Source organism: Miniopterus schreibersii (genome assembly GCF_964146895.1).
Source record: "Miniopterus schreibersii genome assembly, chromosome: 6".
Lineage (NCBI taxonomy): Eukaryota > Metazoa > Chordata > Mammalia > Chiroptera > Miniopteridae > Miniopterus > Miniopterus schreibersii.
In genome coordinates, this window is record NC_138107.1 from 82,883,418 (window position 1) to 82,898,453 (window position 15,036).

The window sequence follows — 15,036 nt, forward strand, 5'->3', positions numbered from 1 at the left end:
TGCTGACCCTCTTGTGCGGGATCCAGTCACCTCTCCGCTCTGCTCTGCTCTGCGAAAAGGTTTGTTTTCAGGGCTGAAGACTCAGTTGGTAACTTCTCAGTTCACCACCACCCCGCCCTCTACACAGGTTACTCCTGTCCGACCGAGAGCTTTTCTTTCTAAAAGTCCTCACGCCAAATGCTCGCTTAGCAAAAGGACACGAGCACTGCTAGGTCCTCAGGAGAGATTAACCGCTTCACATGCACAGTTGCAAATTCAGATTCTAAGACAGTCTGGAAAGTCAGTCACATCTAACCGAATCCACAGCTTTAGAGAAAAAGAAATTAGGCGACATCAGAAGCGGAGGCCTAGGTGGCACGTGTTTTCTAGGTGGTTGGGTCGGTTTTTCAGCGAGTGAATTTTTCTCCGACTGATTTAGTCATTTTGAAACACAACACCTGGACCACAAAGAGGCAAAAGAAAGGATGACACATCGGCTCCGATTTCATTCCCTTTCCCCTTGGGATGGGAAGGCACTGGTGGGGCGCAAAACAATAGCAACTGCTTTCTCTGAGGTGGGACAGCCGCTGACTCTCCCAGCCGGGAACTAGGAAGCAAGGGACTTCTGTTCCCGGAGTCCCCGGGGGTGCAGCTCCAGGAGCTGTTCATTCTGGAAATACTAGAACAGTACCTTTGTTTGCCAGGAACATTCCTTGGAAGATTAGTGAGGGTTGGAGAATGCTAAGCATTAAGTACACCATTTCTTTATCGAGCACTTCATTATTAACACGGGGCTAACTCTCTAGAGGCTCCCTGCATGGACAGCAATGTGCAAAATGACCCGAGTGTCTTGCAAAGACAAGATGACACACAATGCAAGAGATATTATTATGCCCAGTAAGTCTGCTTCTTCACATAGAGAAGGAACCTATCGGGGAGGGGGAACTGAAGGGGTGAGTCACTCAGCGATACACACAGAAGTCCAGCTAGTTAGAGGAATGGCCTCAACAGACGTGGCCGCTTTACAGGTGAGCAGCGCTGAGAAATCATGTGGTTGAGGCCCCACGAGTTAGGCAGCTATTCCACCTCCAGGCTCGTGCCAAGCCCAGCCGAGGGCGCAGCGTCGCTAACCGGCATCTGCATTCGATGGAGGATTTCTTCCCCCCAACAACCATTAGTTAACTTCAGATCAACTCAATTTCCTACACGGAGGGAGATGAACCTTTTCATGGCAATAATCATATACACAGCGCTCCTTTGAGTCTTACAGTTGGAAAAGTAATCTCTTCAAAAAGGTTAATGATTTAAAAAAACACATCAAAATTTTACATGCTGGAAACTCATTAGATGAAGGAAATTTATAAGTATTTTAAAAGCGAGCAATGACTAATTCCATCCCGGTATGACACTACCGCATCTCCCCGCATTTTGTTCGCACAGCAGGATCCTCAGGGAGGCTTACACTCGCAGGCAGAATCGGAACCGGGGCGTGACTCAGTGTGAGGAGTCTGTGGCCCCGGCAGCGCCCGCCAGGCGTGAGCCGCACAGGCGCCGTGAGCGCGCTCGGCCGGCCCCGACTAGCCTCAGGTCTAGCCTTGGAGCAGGGATCAGGGGCTCCTTTCCTCGCAAAGAATGTGGTTTGCAAACTGTTATTATTATTATTATACTGTGATTTGAGCACTCACTGTGAGCATTACTTGCCTTAAAATCTTCAGGAGTTTTTAAAGTTCACTACTATTATCGCCCCCATTTTACAGATGAGAAAACTGATCTGTAGGAAAGGGAAGTTTAAGGCTTTCGCCCCAGATTGCTGGTGAGTCCCTGGTGGGGACCAGGCTGGGGAGACGTGAGAACAGCAGTTCCAAAGTGATGGCCTGGAAACCAAGTCTGGCTTCTGGATACTGATTTACTTGGCACTCAAATTATTTTTAAATTTTAGAATTAAATGTTTTAAAATTGGAAGATTTTTAGATATGAATCCAAACTTCCTTTCTCTGGAAGATCTAGCAATGCTGACTTATAAATTCCTTATGACAATAGCTGGAGCCAACAGCAGCTCCCCAGCTTGCCAAGGTCCTGGCGGGACCTGCTTCTCGAGTTCACATTGCCTCCGCAGGCCCTGCGGCATTGGAAGGTGTGCCCAGCCCATTTAATCCCCAATGTGCCTATGTATCAACCAAACTGCCCCTTCCATTCCTGCCTGCCTCAGGGGACAGGGCACAGCTGGAGCGTCGTAAACGAGCGCGATCCCAGATATGAAACCAGCGCTTCCAATAGTTTCCGATCATATAACCATACGATTAACAGAGAACTGAGAATATGTAGTTTAGTCTGATACTGGATCCTATCTTCTCCCTCCTGCACAAGATGGTTCCAGCAAGCTCACTTCTTTTTCATCAGTTCTTCCTCTACTGAGTGATTTCCATCTCCATGGAAGCAAGGCATTAGGTGAGAGAGACAGCCTGAGCGTGCGTGACAGAGCCAGACAGATGTGGGAAGTACACACAGGCGGGGACAGGGACGCACACACAGACACGCTGAGGCGATGCTGAAGAGGCAAAGTCCACACTGCAGGGCAGTCGTGCTCGGGTTGGGCTTGGGTGAGGAGACAGCACCCTGGGCCCGGTGGTCACCCTGAAGACCCAGCACAGCCAGCCGAAGTCTCAGGAGTCTACCTCTGCTCAGATTTCTGGCCCGGGTCTTGGCCACGGGATGAAAGACACATGAGCACACTTGCTCTATGGGTGTGTGTGGGTGTGTTTATATGTGTGTATGCGTGTGTGCGTCTTCCTGCCTTTGTGTGTGGTTCGCCCTGTGGCTGTCTGTTGTTTACTCTTCTGATCTCCAGATGAAACAAACCCCGCTCTGTGTAGCTCACTCCTTTCCTGTTCTCCTTTCGGTGAACTCCCGAGTTACCCGCACTCTGCCTCCCCGGGGCCCTGTATCCCATTTCCACTTTCACTTAGGGTGCCTTCGCCTCCGCTCCTCCAGTGAAACGGCTGCTGTTGAGTTCACGGGAGGCCTGCATGCTGCTAAACCCAGTCGTCAGGTCTCAACCCTCATCTTATTTCACTTACTTTTAACTGGTTTCCAAAAACCAAACTCCCAGTCTTCCTCTACTTCACTGGTTTCTCTTTTTATTTTTTTTTGTGTGGGCTCCTCCGCTTCTTCCAAATTCTTAACACTGGAGCATCCAGGGCTTGGTCCTAGGACCTTGGTTTTCTCTCTCTCTCCTTACTCCCTGGGTGATCTCTGAAATTTCATGCTTTTAAGGACCATCTAGAGGCTGATGACTCCAGTCTAGGACTCTCCCCTGAATTTCAACCACTACTTGAACTTGCATGGGCATCTCAAGTGTAACCTGTCCGAAGTTCAACTACTGACCTTACTACTCTTTCTCCCCACAAATCTCTTCCTCAGATAGTTTCATACTCCAGTGGCTTCTCATTTTCCCCAGGGTAAAAGCCAACATTCACACAGCACCTACAATGACACCTTTGCACCCAGGGCCCCCTGTTACCTGTCTGGCCTCATTTGCTTGCTCACTCCACTCCAGTCACATTGGCGTCCCTGAACACAACAAGTATGATCCCTCCTGGAAACCTTTGCACTTGTTCCCCTTTGCTTGGAACTCTCTTTCATGTCCACGTGGTTCACTCCTATAACCTGAGGGAGGTTTCTTTGGCCACTCTGTTTAAAACTGCAATTCCACTTAGTCCCACCTTTCCCTATCTATCTGCCTTTTTGGTTATTTCACCTATAGCTCTTATCATGTTCTAACTTAGATAAGAATATCATTTAACTTCATTTATTTTCTGTGTCCCCCCCAACCATAATCTTTTAAAGATAGGAATATACAGATGTAGATATAAATATAGATATATAGATACAGGTAGATAGTTGTTTTCCATGCTCCTTCACTCTATCATGTAGAATAGTAGCTTTCACAGAGTAGTTTCTCAATAAATGTCTACTTAGTTTTTGTACAGGATAGTAAGGGTAATATCTAATTTGTAGAAATTTTAAAAATATAAAATAAAAATACTGAACAATGACAGTATAAAAGTTGCATGGGGAGAAATCTGAGTGAAAGTGTTTTAAGGTTCTTATATTGATCTGGAGAGAGATTAAGATAAACTTAGAATTTATTAGCTATGCATGGTAAAAAGTAGAGGGTAAAAAAGCAAAGAAAAGCACTCAACCACTTAAAACAAAGGTTAAAAAGGAGAAAAATAATAGAGCAGGAAAAATAGAAAACAACTTATCTCTCTCTCCTTACTCCCTGGGTGATCTCTGAAATTTCATGCTTTTAAGGACCATCTAGAGGCTGATGACTCCAGTCTAGGACTCTCCCCTGAATTTCAACCACTACTTGAACTTGCATGGGCATCTCAAGTGTAACCTGTCCGAAGTTCAACTACTGACCTTACTACTCTTTCTCCCCACAAATCTCTTCCTCAGATAGTTTCATCTTCTCAAGCATCTAGAACCTGAGAAGTTCTCATCACTTCTACCTCTACACGATGCCTCTTACCTGGTCTCTTGGCTTTCACCCTGGTCCCTTACAGTGGTTAAAATCTGATCTCATCATTCCTCTGTTCCCAAATACTCCAGTGGCTTCTCATTTTCCCCAGGGTAAAAGCCAACATTCACACAGCACCTACAATGACACCTTTGCACCCAGGGCCCCCTGTTACCTGTCTGGCCTCATTTGCTTGCTCACTCCACTCCAGTCACATTGGCGTCCCTGAACACAACAAGTATGATCCCTCCTGGAAACCTTTGCACTTGTTCCCCTTTGCTTGGAACTCTCTTTCATGTCCACGTGGTTCACTCCTATAACCTGAGGGAGGTTTCTTTGGCCACTCTGTTTAAAACGGCAATTCCACTTAGTCCCACCTTTCCCTATCTATCTGCCTTTTTGGTTATTTCACCTATAGCTCTTATCATGTTCTAACTTAGATAAGAATATCATTTAACTTCATTTATTTTCTGTGTCCCCCCCAACCATAATCTTTTAAAGATAGGAATATACAGATGTAGATATAAATATAGATATATAGATACAGGTAGATAGTTGTTTTCCATGCTCCTTCACTCTATCATGTAGAATAGTAGCTTTCACAGAGTAGTTTCTCAATAAATGTCTACTTAGTTTTTGTACAGGATAGTAAGGGTAATATCTAATTTGTAGAAATTTTAAAAATATAAAATAAAAATACTGAACAATGACAGTATAAAAGTTGCATGGGGAGAAATCTGAGTGAAAGTGTTTTAAGGTTCTTATATTGATCTGGAGAGAGATTAAGATAAACTTAGAATTTATTAGCTATGCATGGTAAAAAGTAGAGGGTAAAAAAGCAAAGAAAAGCACTCAACCACTTAAAACAAAGGTTAAAAAGGAGAAAAATAATAGAGCAGGAAAAATAGAAAACAAAAAGTAAGGTGATAAAAGTTCAAACAGGAGTAATCACAATAAGTGTAAATGGACTAAACCTACACTTTGAAAGTCACAGATTTTCTGATTAGATAACATATTTCAAACCAACAAAATATAGCTAAATGTTTTTTAAAAGAAGTAAAACTAAAACATAAGAACACAGAAAAGGCAAAATTAAAGGAAAGCTAAAATATATACAAGCAAATATTATCCCCCAAAAGCTCTAGTAATATAAAACAAAAATCACTATAAGGGAATGTTAAGGTCACTATATGATAGTAAAAAGGTTCAAATGACCTGGGATATACGACAAGTCTAAAGCTGTGGGTCCTAAATAAAAGTCTAAGTATATATGAAAAGTAGAATGTAGGAAAAATAAAAGAAAAATGTAAAAATGTTGTAACTTTTTTTTTTAATTCTCACTTGAGGATATTTTTTCCATTGCTTTTCAGAGAGTGGAAGGGAGAGAGAGAGAGAGGGAGAGGGAGAAACATAGATGTGAGAGAGATACATGGAATGGTTCCCTCCCAAGTGCACCCCCACCAGAGCTGGAGCCTGCAATTGAGGTATGTGCCCTTGGTCGGAATCGAACCCAGGACTCTTGAGTCAGAAGGCTGATGCTCTAACCACTGAGACAAACCACCTAGGGCAAGGATATCTTAATTTATGAACTCTGTTTAAATATTTTTTAAAATTGTGCATTAGCTAGATTTTGGTATTTATTTTTATTTCTTTTCCTACATAGCAACCTTTAGTTCTAGGGATTTAAACAGTCCTTACAAAACCTATTTGAAAATCTATGCCAAAGTTTGTGTAAAGCAAGTGTGTACATAAGTATGTATCATTCCCCACCTTCCACCTTCTCCTCACACGCACAGGCCCAGAGGAGGCATGCCCGCAATGCACAGGTGTCCCGCTGTCCGTGGACCAGCGCCGGGCCCTCACCTGGATGTTAAGCTGCTTGTCATGCAGGGCCCTCTGCAGCTCCAGGAGACTCCCCTTGAGGGTCCTCAGCTTTACAGCCAGCTGCTCGGCTTCGTCCTTCGTGTGAGCCTTGCCCTCCAGCAGCAGGTTTTCATTGTGGACCGAGAGCTCCGATAAGGCCACCACCTTCTGCTCTATTTCCACCAGCATGTTCTGGGACAACAGAAATAAGGCTGAAACTCGCACGCCCTGCCAGCCTCTGCAAAGACTGTTCCTCACAGCGAGACACAACGCTTCCTTAGGTCTTTCATCAAAAGAATATGCCTGCATGGGTTTTTTTCTTTTCTTAGTTTTTCTACAGCCCTGAAGAGTAGCACATAGATTTTAAAAAATCCCTTGAGCTTGTTAATTGTTCTCTTATTTAAGGTTAGGTATTATATAATAAAAATATATTGGAAAAACACATGGAAAGCCCATTTTACACAGCCAATAGATGTGGAGAAAAGACCATGCCTTCGTGCTATCCCAGTATGAACATCATTTTATTATTTTACTGTTAAGATTGTGAGGCTGATGGCTAATAAAAGTAAAGACTTCACATAATCAACCCTTTGTTTGATAATTTAAAAAGGATTCTCTTTCAGAACATTGCTTTTTTGGGTCGATTTTGTTTTTCAGATTGCTGTTCTTATTTCTTGACTTTTATTTTTAGTTTCTAAAATGATGTGCTTTTAACTTTACATTTCTGAAGCTTGTCCTAAGAATTTTACTTTCACTTTCTGTGACGACTCTCTAGAGCTGCAGATTTTCTTCTAAAACGAAACTAAGTTCAGAGAAGCGGCAAAATTGTCTCCCTTCTTTCCACGTAAAATTTAAAACAAAACCAACACAACAACAACAAAACAAGCAAAACAAATAACAAAAATTGTTCTGTTTTTATATGCCTTAATTCTAAACCCTTTGAAAAGCATTTTCTAAATTATCAAGTAATTTTCAATCAAGTAATTTGTTAATGAGAAAAGATATTTTGTTTCCCTGTACAAAATCAGATTTACTGCCATGGACTTTTAAGAATATAGGTTTGAACCAAAAAATCTAGAACTAAACGGAATTGTGAAACTTTTAATGAAATGAGTTTAAGGGATGATTTCCTGAGGATTACTTTTGAGAAATTAATATAATTCTGTGCAGGACTGACTTTTACACTAGGCACGGGGCCCCAAGAAAATGTCTTAATTGTAATTTTTTTTAAAAATCAGAGGAAATAAAAAAGGAATCCACCTTGGATTATATTAGCCTTTGTACCAAAGCAGCTGCAAAATAAAAAATACAATTTTTAGTATTTTTAAAGAAAAAGGAACCCATGGAAGCAAAGTGCCCAGAACCCCAAATGTTATAATGTGGCCCTAATTCTGTGTAACAGTCACAGTTATAATTATACAACTGGCTCAAGTACTAGATTTGAATGAATTGACTAAGGAACTGTTACATATTTGTGTGATTCCATATGCTTCTAGTTTCTAAAAATATTCTCAAAAGACCATTTTAGTACTTTGTAAAGGTACTGAAATACATTATTTGAATTGTGGACTTTACGTAGAACGATAAAAATAGAGGTATCCAAAAGGGAGAGGTGGGAGTAATGACAAAACATATTTTGAAATGCTAGTGCCTGTGGTAATTTTAAGTGCTAAAAGGAAATGCTAAAAATAAAAGTCTCTTCAGAAAGGAACTTTAGAAAAGATGATCTAAAGCACAGAAAACATTGGCAGGTTGCTCTCTGTTGTTTAGTATTAAAGTAGAGAATAATAATACCTTGAATACACATAGATAAGTTACCCAAGGAATTTAAAAATTCAAATTATAATGATCAATATGTTATAATAAATCTCAAATTATAAAAGGAATGACCAAAATGGAATAGCACATATTAAAAAAAAAAAGCGATAATGTTCATTAATGAATGGTCTTTGTGCATTTCCTCTGATACCAAATGGGATAACTACGAAGTCATACTTCATGATATTTAACTCTGCAGATTAGGTAGGATTTTCTAGAGACTTGCTAGTTAGTTAAATGAAAGAGCTTTTAAGACATACGTCACCCATGTGTGAAGTATAATATGTTGGTCATCTTTGAATTCAATGATTGGCACATGGAGTTTATTACCGATCCTCTATACTTATATGTGTGCTTGAAGTTTTTCATAAAAAAGAGATAAGACACTAATATTACAATAAAAACCTTAAGGTCATTCCCCCTACCTTAGAGCCTAGAGACCTCACATTGGAGATAGGAAATTCCCTGCTCCAAAAGACACCTCCCTGTGTTTAATCTGTCTGCCCACAACTGACAGTTTTTCCAAGTTTTCCAAGAAATGTATCAGAATTAGAACTAAAATTGCAGCAGGGACATCTCCAGGGACATCTCCTGTTGAGTTTATCCACGGTCTGATTCACGGACACTAGTTCTTCTCATTGGCTCTGCATTTCTTCTTAGCACCAAATATAGACACTGTAAGTGTTTTGGTATCTATAGTCTTGTTAAAATTTCCTTTAGGAAGTTGAAGACCTTCTAAAGATTGGGAACTATTGGCAAAATTTTTCAGAAGATTAGGTTCAAGTTTGGATTTCATTTAAGCTTTTATAAGGTGTTGTTTTTCTACTCTCTAAATATATAAAGTACATGGGTTGTGAGAAATCAGATATCCATATCAAGCCTTTTTACCATTAGGTTGTCACATTTAAAAATGTGCTTTGTGATGCTGACATACTCCTTCGAGACCTTTGCCGTACCTGGCAGTCCACTAGCTGGGCCTCCATGTCCATGGGCTCCTTGGAGGTACCCAGTGCGACGTCCAGAGAGGCCTTAGTGCTTAAGAGCCAGTGGTCCAGCTTGTCGACTTCGGAGCGATACCTCTGCAGGGCCTGCTCCTGCCTCTGTTCCTCCAGCTGGTCATTTAACTTCTCCTAGTGAGTAACGTAGAATGTTACACACATCACCCTAAGACAGAATCACTAGGATTCAACACAATAGAGCGATGGTTCTCAGCTCTGGCTGCACATCAGAATAAAATGAAACTTAAAAAAATAAAAAACCAAAAACTATTCTTGGGCCACATACCAGAGCAATAAATCAGAATTTCTAGAGGTGAGTCTCAAAATTCATATTTTTAAAAAGCTTCCCCAATGATTCTAATGTGCCCTAGAGTTTAAGCATCTTAAATAACACACCTGCCGGACCAGGCAGATAACGTGAATGATGAGACCTGATCAAGGATTAGAATAAACAGTGGCATCCAATAGTTGGTAAGCGGAAATAAGTACATGGCCTCAGTGTCGGGGAAACTGTGGGGAGTAAGGAGACTGTGACAAACTGAAGAACACAGGGGCCACCTAAAAAGGCGGAATTGTGCAGTTTCAGGTGGCTGATTCCCTGCAACAGGAGGTGGCCTAGTGTTACCAGTTTCTTGAATGAAAGCAGAAATTCTTTTTTTTTGTTTAGATCTCTGGTTTGTTTTTCTTTCAAAGATGGCAAATAATTCATATTTTTAAAAATCCAAGTCAATCACTTTATTTTGAAGCTCCGCAAATGTTTCATAGAGTGATTAGGGATAATATTAATAAATTAAAAAGTTAATTCTTAAGAAAAAATACTCTAAATACCTTAATTTAAAATCTATTTTACGAATAACTTATATTATTATTTTTATTTTATTATTATTTTTATTCCTCACCTGAGGATATTTTTTCCATTGCTTTTCAGAGAGAGTGGAAGGGAGAGAGAGAGAGAGAGAAACATCGATGTAAGAGAGACACATCGATTGCTTGACTCCTGCACAGGCCCTGACCACCAGGGCTGGGAATTGAGCCTGCAACCAAGGTATGTGCCCTTGGCTGGAATCGGACCTGGGATCCTCCAGTCCATGGGCTGACGCTCTAACCAAGGAGCCAAACTGGCTAGGGCTATTACTATTTCTTAATTAAAATTTTAAAAAAATAGTTTAAAATAAAGTTTAAAAAGAGCAGACATATTGATTTTAAATTTCTTCCAAACAAGAAAGCCTGGCCGGTGTGGCTCAGTGGTTGGACATCACCCCCATGAACCAGGAGGTCATGGTTTGATTCCTGGTCAAGGCACATGCCCAGGTTTCGGGCTTGACTCCAGTAGGGGGCATGCAGGAGGCAGCCCATCAATTACTCTCATCATTGATGTTTCTATCTCTCTCTCCCTCTCCCTTCCTCTCTCTAAAATCAATAAAAACATTAAAAAATAAAGAATCTTTTAAAGAAAGAAATATATGAATATATGATCTGACTAATCTTATGATAGGTAAAACTAGAAAGAGCCTACACACCCAACAATAGAACCATGGTTAATTGAATTACAGTATAATCAGGAGCCAAATAAAATAATATTAAGTTCATGTAATAAGAAATGTAATGAGAACTGATTATGTCTCAGAGTTACAAGGAGGCAGACACTCTAAAGGTCTTTATGGTCTCAGGTCTAATGTCATATATGTTTAGGTGCAAGAAATGATAAGAGAAGAAAGCAAAGAAGAAACTTTCATGAACCAGTGTGCTTGAACTGGCTAAGAGTGACTAAAGATTTATTCTTAGGGGGTAATAATATTCATTAAATGCTCTTATTCAAACATAGCAAACCACTGTGCAAACCCTCTGCATTTATACTCCACAAGGCCCATGTCCACCAAGTAATTGCTTTCTACACTCTCAATTTTTCCTGCTGAAATGAGGCAGAAAGGCGTGAAAAGATGCAGCCACGGCCACACACTGACTCAGGGCTCTGTTCACGAGGCCCTCCCTGAGACACAAAACTAGCTGCTTGTGGGACAGGAGCAACGAAACCGCAGGTCACGTAGTGGCCCAGACACTTGTCAACACAACTCTAAGAGACATGGATGTGAGGGACCTCAGGGTTACTCGTTACCTCCAAAAGCTGTCGCTTCCCTGACGCTTTCATCTTGATGGTGGACATCCGCTCCGCTAGCACGGTGAGGGTGGACTGTAAGGCCAGCTGCTCCGCGGGGTCAGACTCGGGGGACTCGGACGCCAGCTCCTCTGCAAGGGACGCCTGCAGCTCGCCGATTTCATCTTGGAGCATGAGGATCTCGTCCATGAGGGCCTGCGGGAAAGACCAGAATCGCACTCGTCAGGACTTCAGGGGACTGAGGAATCCCGTCGCTAGCTCACTCACGCCAGTTGAGATTAATAAATATATTTCACCCGAAGTCATTTAACCAGCAAATAGGGGAGTGTATTACAGAACTGTACCTCTACCAAACCAAGCTTCCCAATGAAAGTACCAGGCTACATGTCAGAAAATTTCTGATTTCAAAACCCTGCGTCGCTAACTTAAATGAATTTGAACAAGTTCTTGAATCTTTCTGGTTTTCAGTAGGCTCATCTATAATCCGAGGAGGGTGTTACAGGCTCCATTGATGTCTGCAGCTTCATGTTCATGCTGAAAATAAAACCCCTCGCTTTCTTCATCAACATGATTTTCCCACTCCAACTGCCCCAAGTTTGAGACAGCCATGCATTTTAGTCCCAAACTCACATTTTATGAGACGGGAGGAATCTGTCACCTGCTCCTATGTGCTCACCGTCTCGCCACATCTCCCTTTGCTTCCCCACTCTCCAACGCGCCGCTTCACGGGGCTGATCTCCAGCCCCTCTCTTCTCTGATCCCAGGGTCTCCCAGATGAGGTCCATTCCCAGGGAATGGCTTCTAAGGCAGAACCCTTCCAAAGGCACATCCCTGCCCAGGCATCTAACACCAGGCTTGTACACTCCACTTACGCATCCCACGGGTGTCTCCATCCAGGATGCAGGAAGCCTGCTTCCTCCCCGGTCTTCCCCGCCTCAGTGAAAGGTGCCACCCTGCTGGGCACTGCTCCACCTCCAGGCCCAGGAGCCATTAATGACTCACCTCCCCTCCGTTTCACTGGGTAAATCAAAGCCCATACCAAACCCAACTGCTTTTATCTCCAAAGATACGTCCTGTATCTGTGCATCTCCTCTGCCCCCACCCTAAGCCAGAGCCTATTGTGGAGGCTACCTGTCCACATTCCGGTCTCTCCTGTCTCACAAAGTAATTGGAGAGGGCTCCAAAAAGGGAAATCAGACCCTCTCACTCTCCGGCTTTAAAATACTTAGTGGCTTATCGCCTGTAAAGTAAAATCCAAGCTCCTCCCCATGTACTTGTACATTCTCACCTGCCTGCCCCTTGTACCACACTCCCTTCCAGCTCATACATTCCTGCCTTTATTATTAGTTACTCCAGGGCCTCAGCAATTTACTTACTTACTTACTTATTTATTTAGGTGACATTGGTTAATAAAATCATATAGGTTTCAGAGGTACAATTCTATGATACATCATTTGTATATTGTCTTATGTGCTCACCACCCCAAAGTCAAGTCACCTTCCATCACCTTTACGCCCCCTTTACCCTCTCCTACCTCTTCCCACCCCCCTCTCCCTCTGGTAATCACCACACTGTTGTCTGTCTGTCAGGTTTTGTTTTTGCTATTTTTTTCTGTGTTTTGCTTAATCCCTTCAACTTTTTTACCCAGCCCCCAATATCCCCCGCCCCTCTGATAGCTGGCAGTCTTTCACTGTATCTATGAGTCTGTGTCAATTTTGTTTATTCTATTCATTAGATTCCACATATAAGTGAAATCATATGGTACTTGTCTCTCTCTGACTGGCCTATTTCACTTAGCATAATACTCTGCAGGTCCATCCATGCTCAGCAATTTCTGTAAAGTAGCAAGCACCCTGTTTTCCTGGTTAACATCTATCACAATTATACAGGGTTTTTATTTTCCATTTTTCATGTTTTATGATTTGCTCTTTGGCTGTAATCTTGACAGGAGAAATTCTTACTTAGGATTTAAATGGTGTGTTAGAAAAACAGGCCTTACTGCAGAAGGGGATTTCTATCTGCCAGTATTTCATAGTTTCCAGGGGTGCCCCACGTGCCTGATCCCCACCTCTCCCACGTTACCTTCTAGAAGAATGTTATTCAAAGCATGGTCTAAGAAATGGTATTAGTCTTCAAAATGTCTGTCACCAGTTCATGACAAGCTGAGGATATCATGGGTAAATGTTAGGGAACTTTCAGAGCTACTTGACATTGACATGATATCCAAACAGTTATTTTATTTTATTTTTTATTTTACTTTATTTTATTTTTTATTTTATTTTACTAAGATGCTGGTCTGGGATGGGTTAGAAACTTAAAAAATGTTTTTAAAGGTTATTGACTATATAGATAGTTCAAGAAGCACTGTTTTAAAACTTTTCTTTTCCCTTCACATTTAGCTCTACAATCCACCTGAACTTAATTTTTGTGTCCAATGTAGGTAGGGGGTCAACATTTTTTTCTATGGATAGCCAACTGACCCTGAATATTATTTTAAAAAGTGATTTTTTATTCAGTGTTTGGCAGTATAATTTTTGACACGAGCCAAGTGTCTGTGTAGGTGTGAGTGCTCGAGCTCCAGTTCTGTTCCATGGACCCACTGGCTGTCCCTGCCAACACCCATTCTCACAGCTACGACAGCTCTAAAGTCTCACTCCAGGTGGGATGCATCCCTCAACTTCACTCATCTTCTCCACAGTTGCCCTGGCTATTCCTGACCCTTTCAAATTTCAATATACGTATTTTCATACATTTGCGATATACTTTAGAATTAGCTTGTCAATCTCCACCAGAGAACTTGCTGGGATATTTTAATGGGGTTGTAATGAACTACAGACTGATCTTGCCTGTCACACATTCAAAATGCTTTTTGCCCAGTACATTATTTTCTACTACTTTAGAGTAATTTCTTGGTACTTGATTGCCAAAAGTATAAAATTCACATTATTTGGTTTAACTGAAAGTCCTCTCCATACCTAGACTGACAGCACTGTCTTTCTCTGCACAGGAGGAGCCCCCTCCCTATTTCACACCAGGCCCATTCTCCTCGCCTGTCCTCACCTGTGCATTTATAGTGCCTCCTCCCACTCCTGCAGCCATTCCAAGTTTTCAAAATCTGTGTCTCCCCCAAACCTGCAAGTTTCCTTTCACCTACTTCCCACCACTGGAGCCCACAAGCACATTTTTTATTTTTTTTTTGTACAATGTGTTAGTAATTCACTCCACCCCTGAAATAGATTTTTTGATAATATATTAATGGAAACGTTTGTCTATTTCAGCTGTGCACATAATAGGTGCTCAACAGATCTAGTAGAATTAACTCTAATTCTCGATAGAGAAAATATGAATCGTGAAGCCACCAGAAAAAAGAAAAGAAGCCTCCTCATTTAACCTCAGTGGATTAGCAATCAGGACTAAGTCCAGGGCGGCCACAGCTCCCATTGGCACCTCCCCTGCCTGAGCGGCTCTCTGGCTGCCCTGAAGCACAGGATGAAAGACTAGAACTGTTCATGTTCATCTCTTAGAGTCAAGCCTCTCTAGCTGTGCTTCTGTTTGCGCTTGAGGGAGAGGGACTATTTTTGGAAGACGGCTATTCTTTCTAACTTCAACATCCAGCAGCCAAGCTTCCTGGGTTTTTCTTTCTAGGTGATGGAAATGTTTTGTACTAAAATGCCACAGAATTGGACACTTAAAAATGGTTAATTTTATATAATGTGAATTTCACTTCAATTTTTTTTAAA

At 41.7% G+C, this 15,036-nt stretch overlaps 1 protein-coding gene across 3 annotated transcripts in view; it reads right to left on the reverse strand.

Moving 5' to 3' along the window:
* The window catches only part of SYNE1 (spectrin repeat containing nuclear envelope protein 1), a 357,645-nt gene that overhangs the window by 106,104 nt on the left and 236,505 nt on the right, over nt 1–15,036 (reverse strand). For all 3 annotated transcript variants that reach the window (XM_081140676.1, XM_081140675.1, XM_081140674.1), the window contains 3 exons: nt 11,297–11,491; nt 9,139–9,312; nt 6,365–6,556 (listed from right to left, as the gene is read on the reverse strand). In XM_081140676.1, coding sequence (XP_080996802.1) covers nt 6,365–6,556; nt 9,139–9,312; nt 11,297–11,491 — 561 coding nt within the window. The remainder of the gene's footprint in view (nt 1–6,364; nt 6,557–9,138; nt 9,313–11,296; nt 11,492–15,036) is intronic.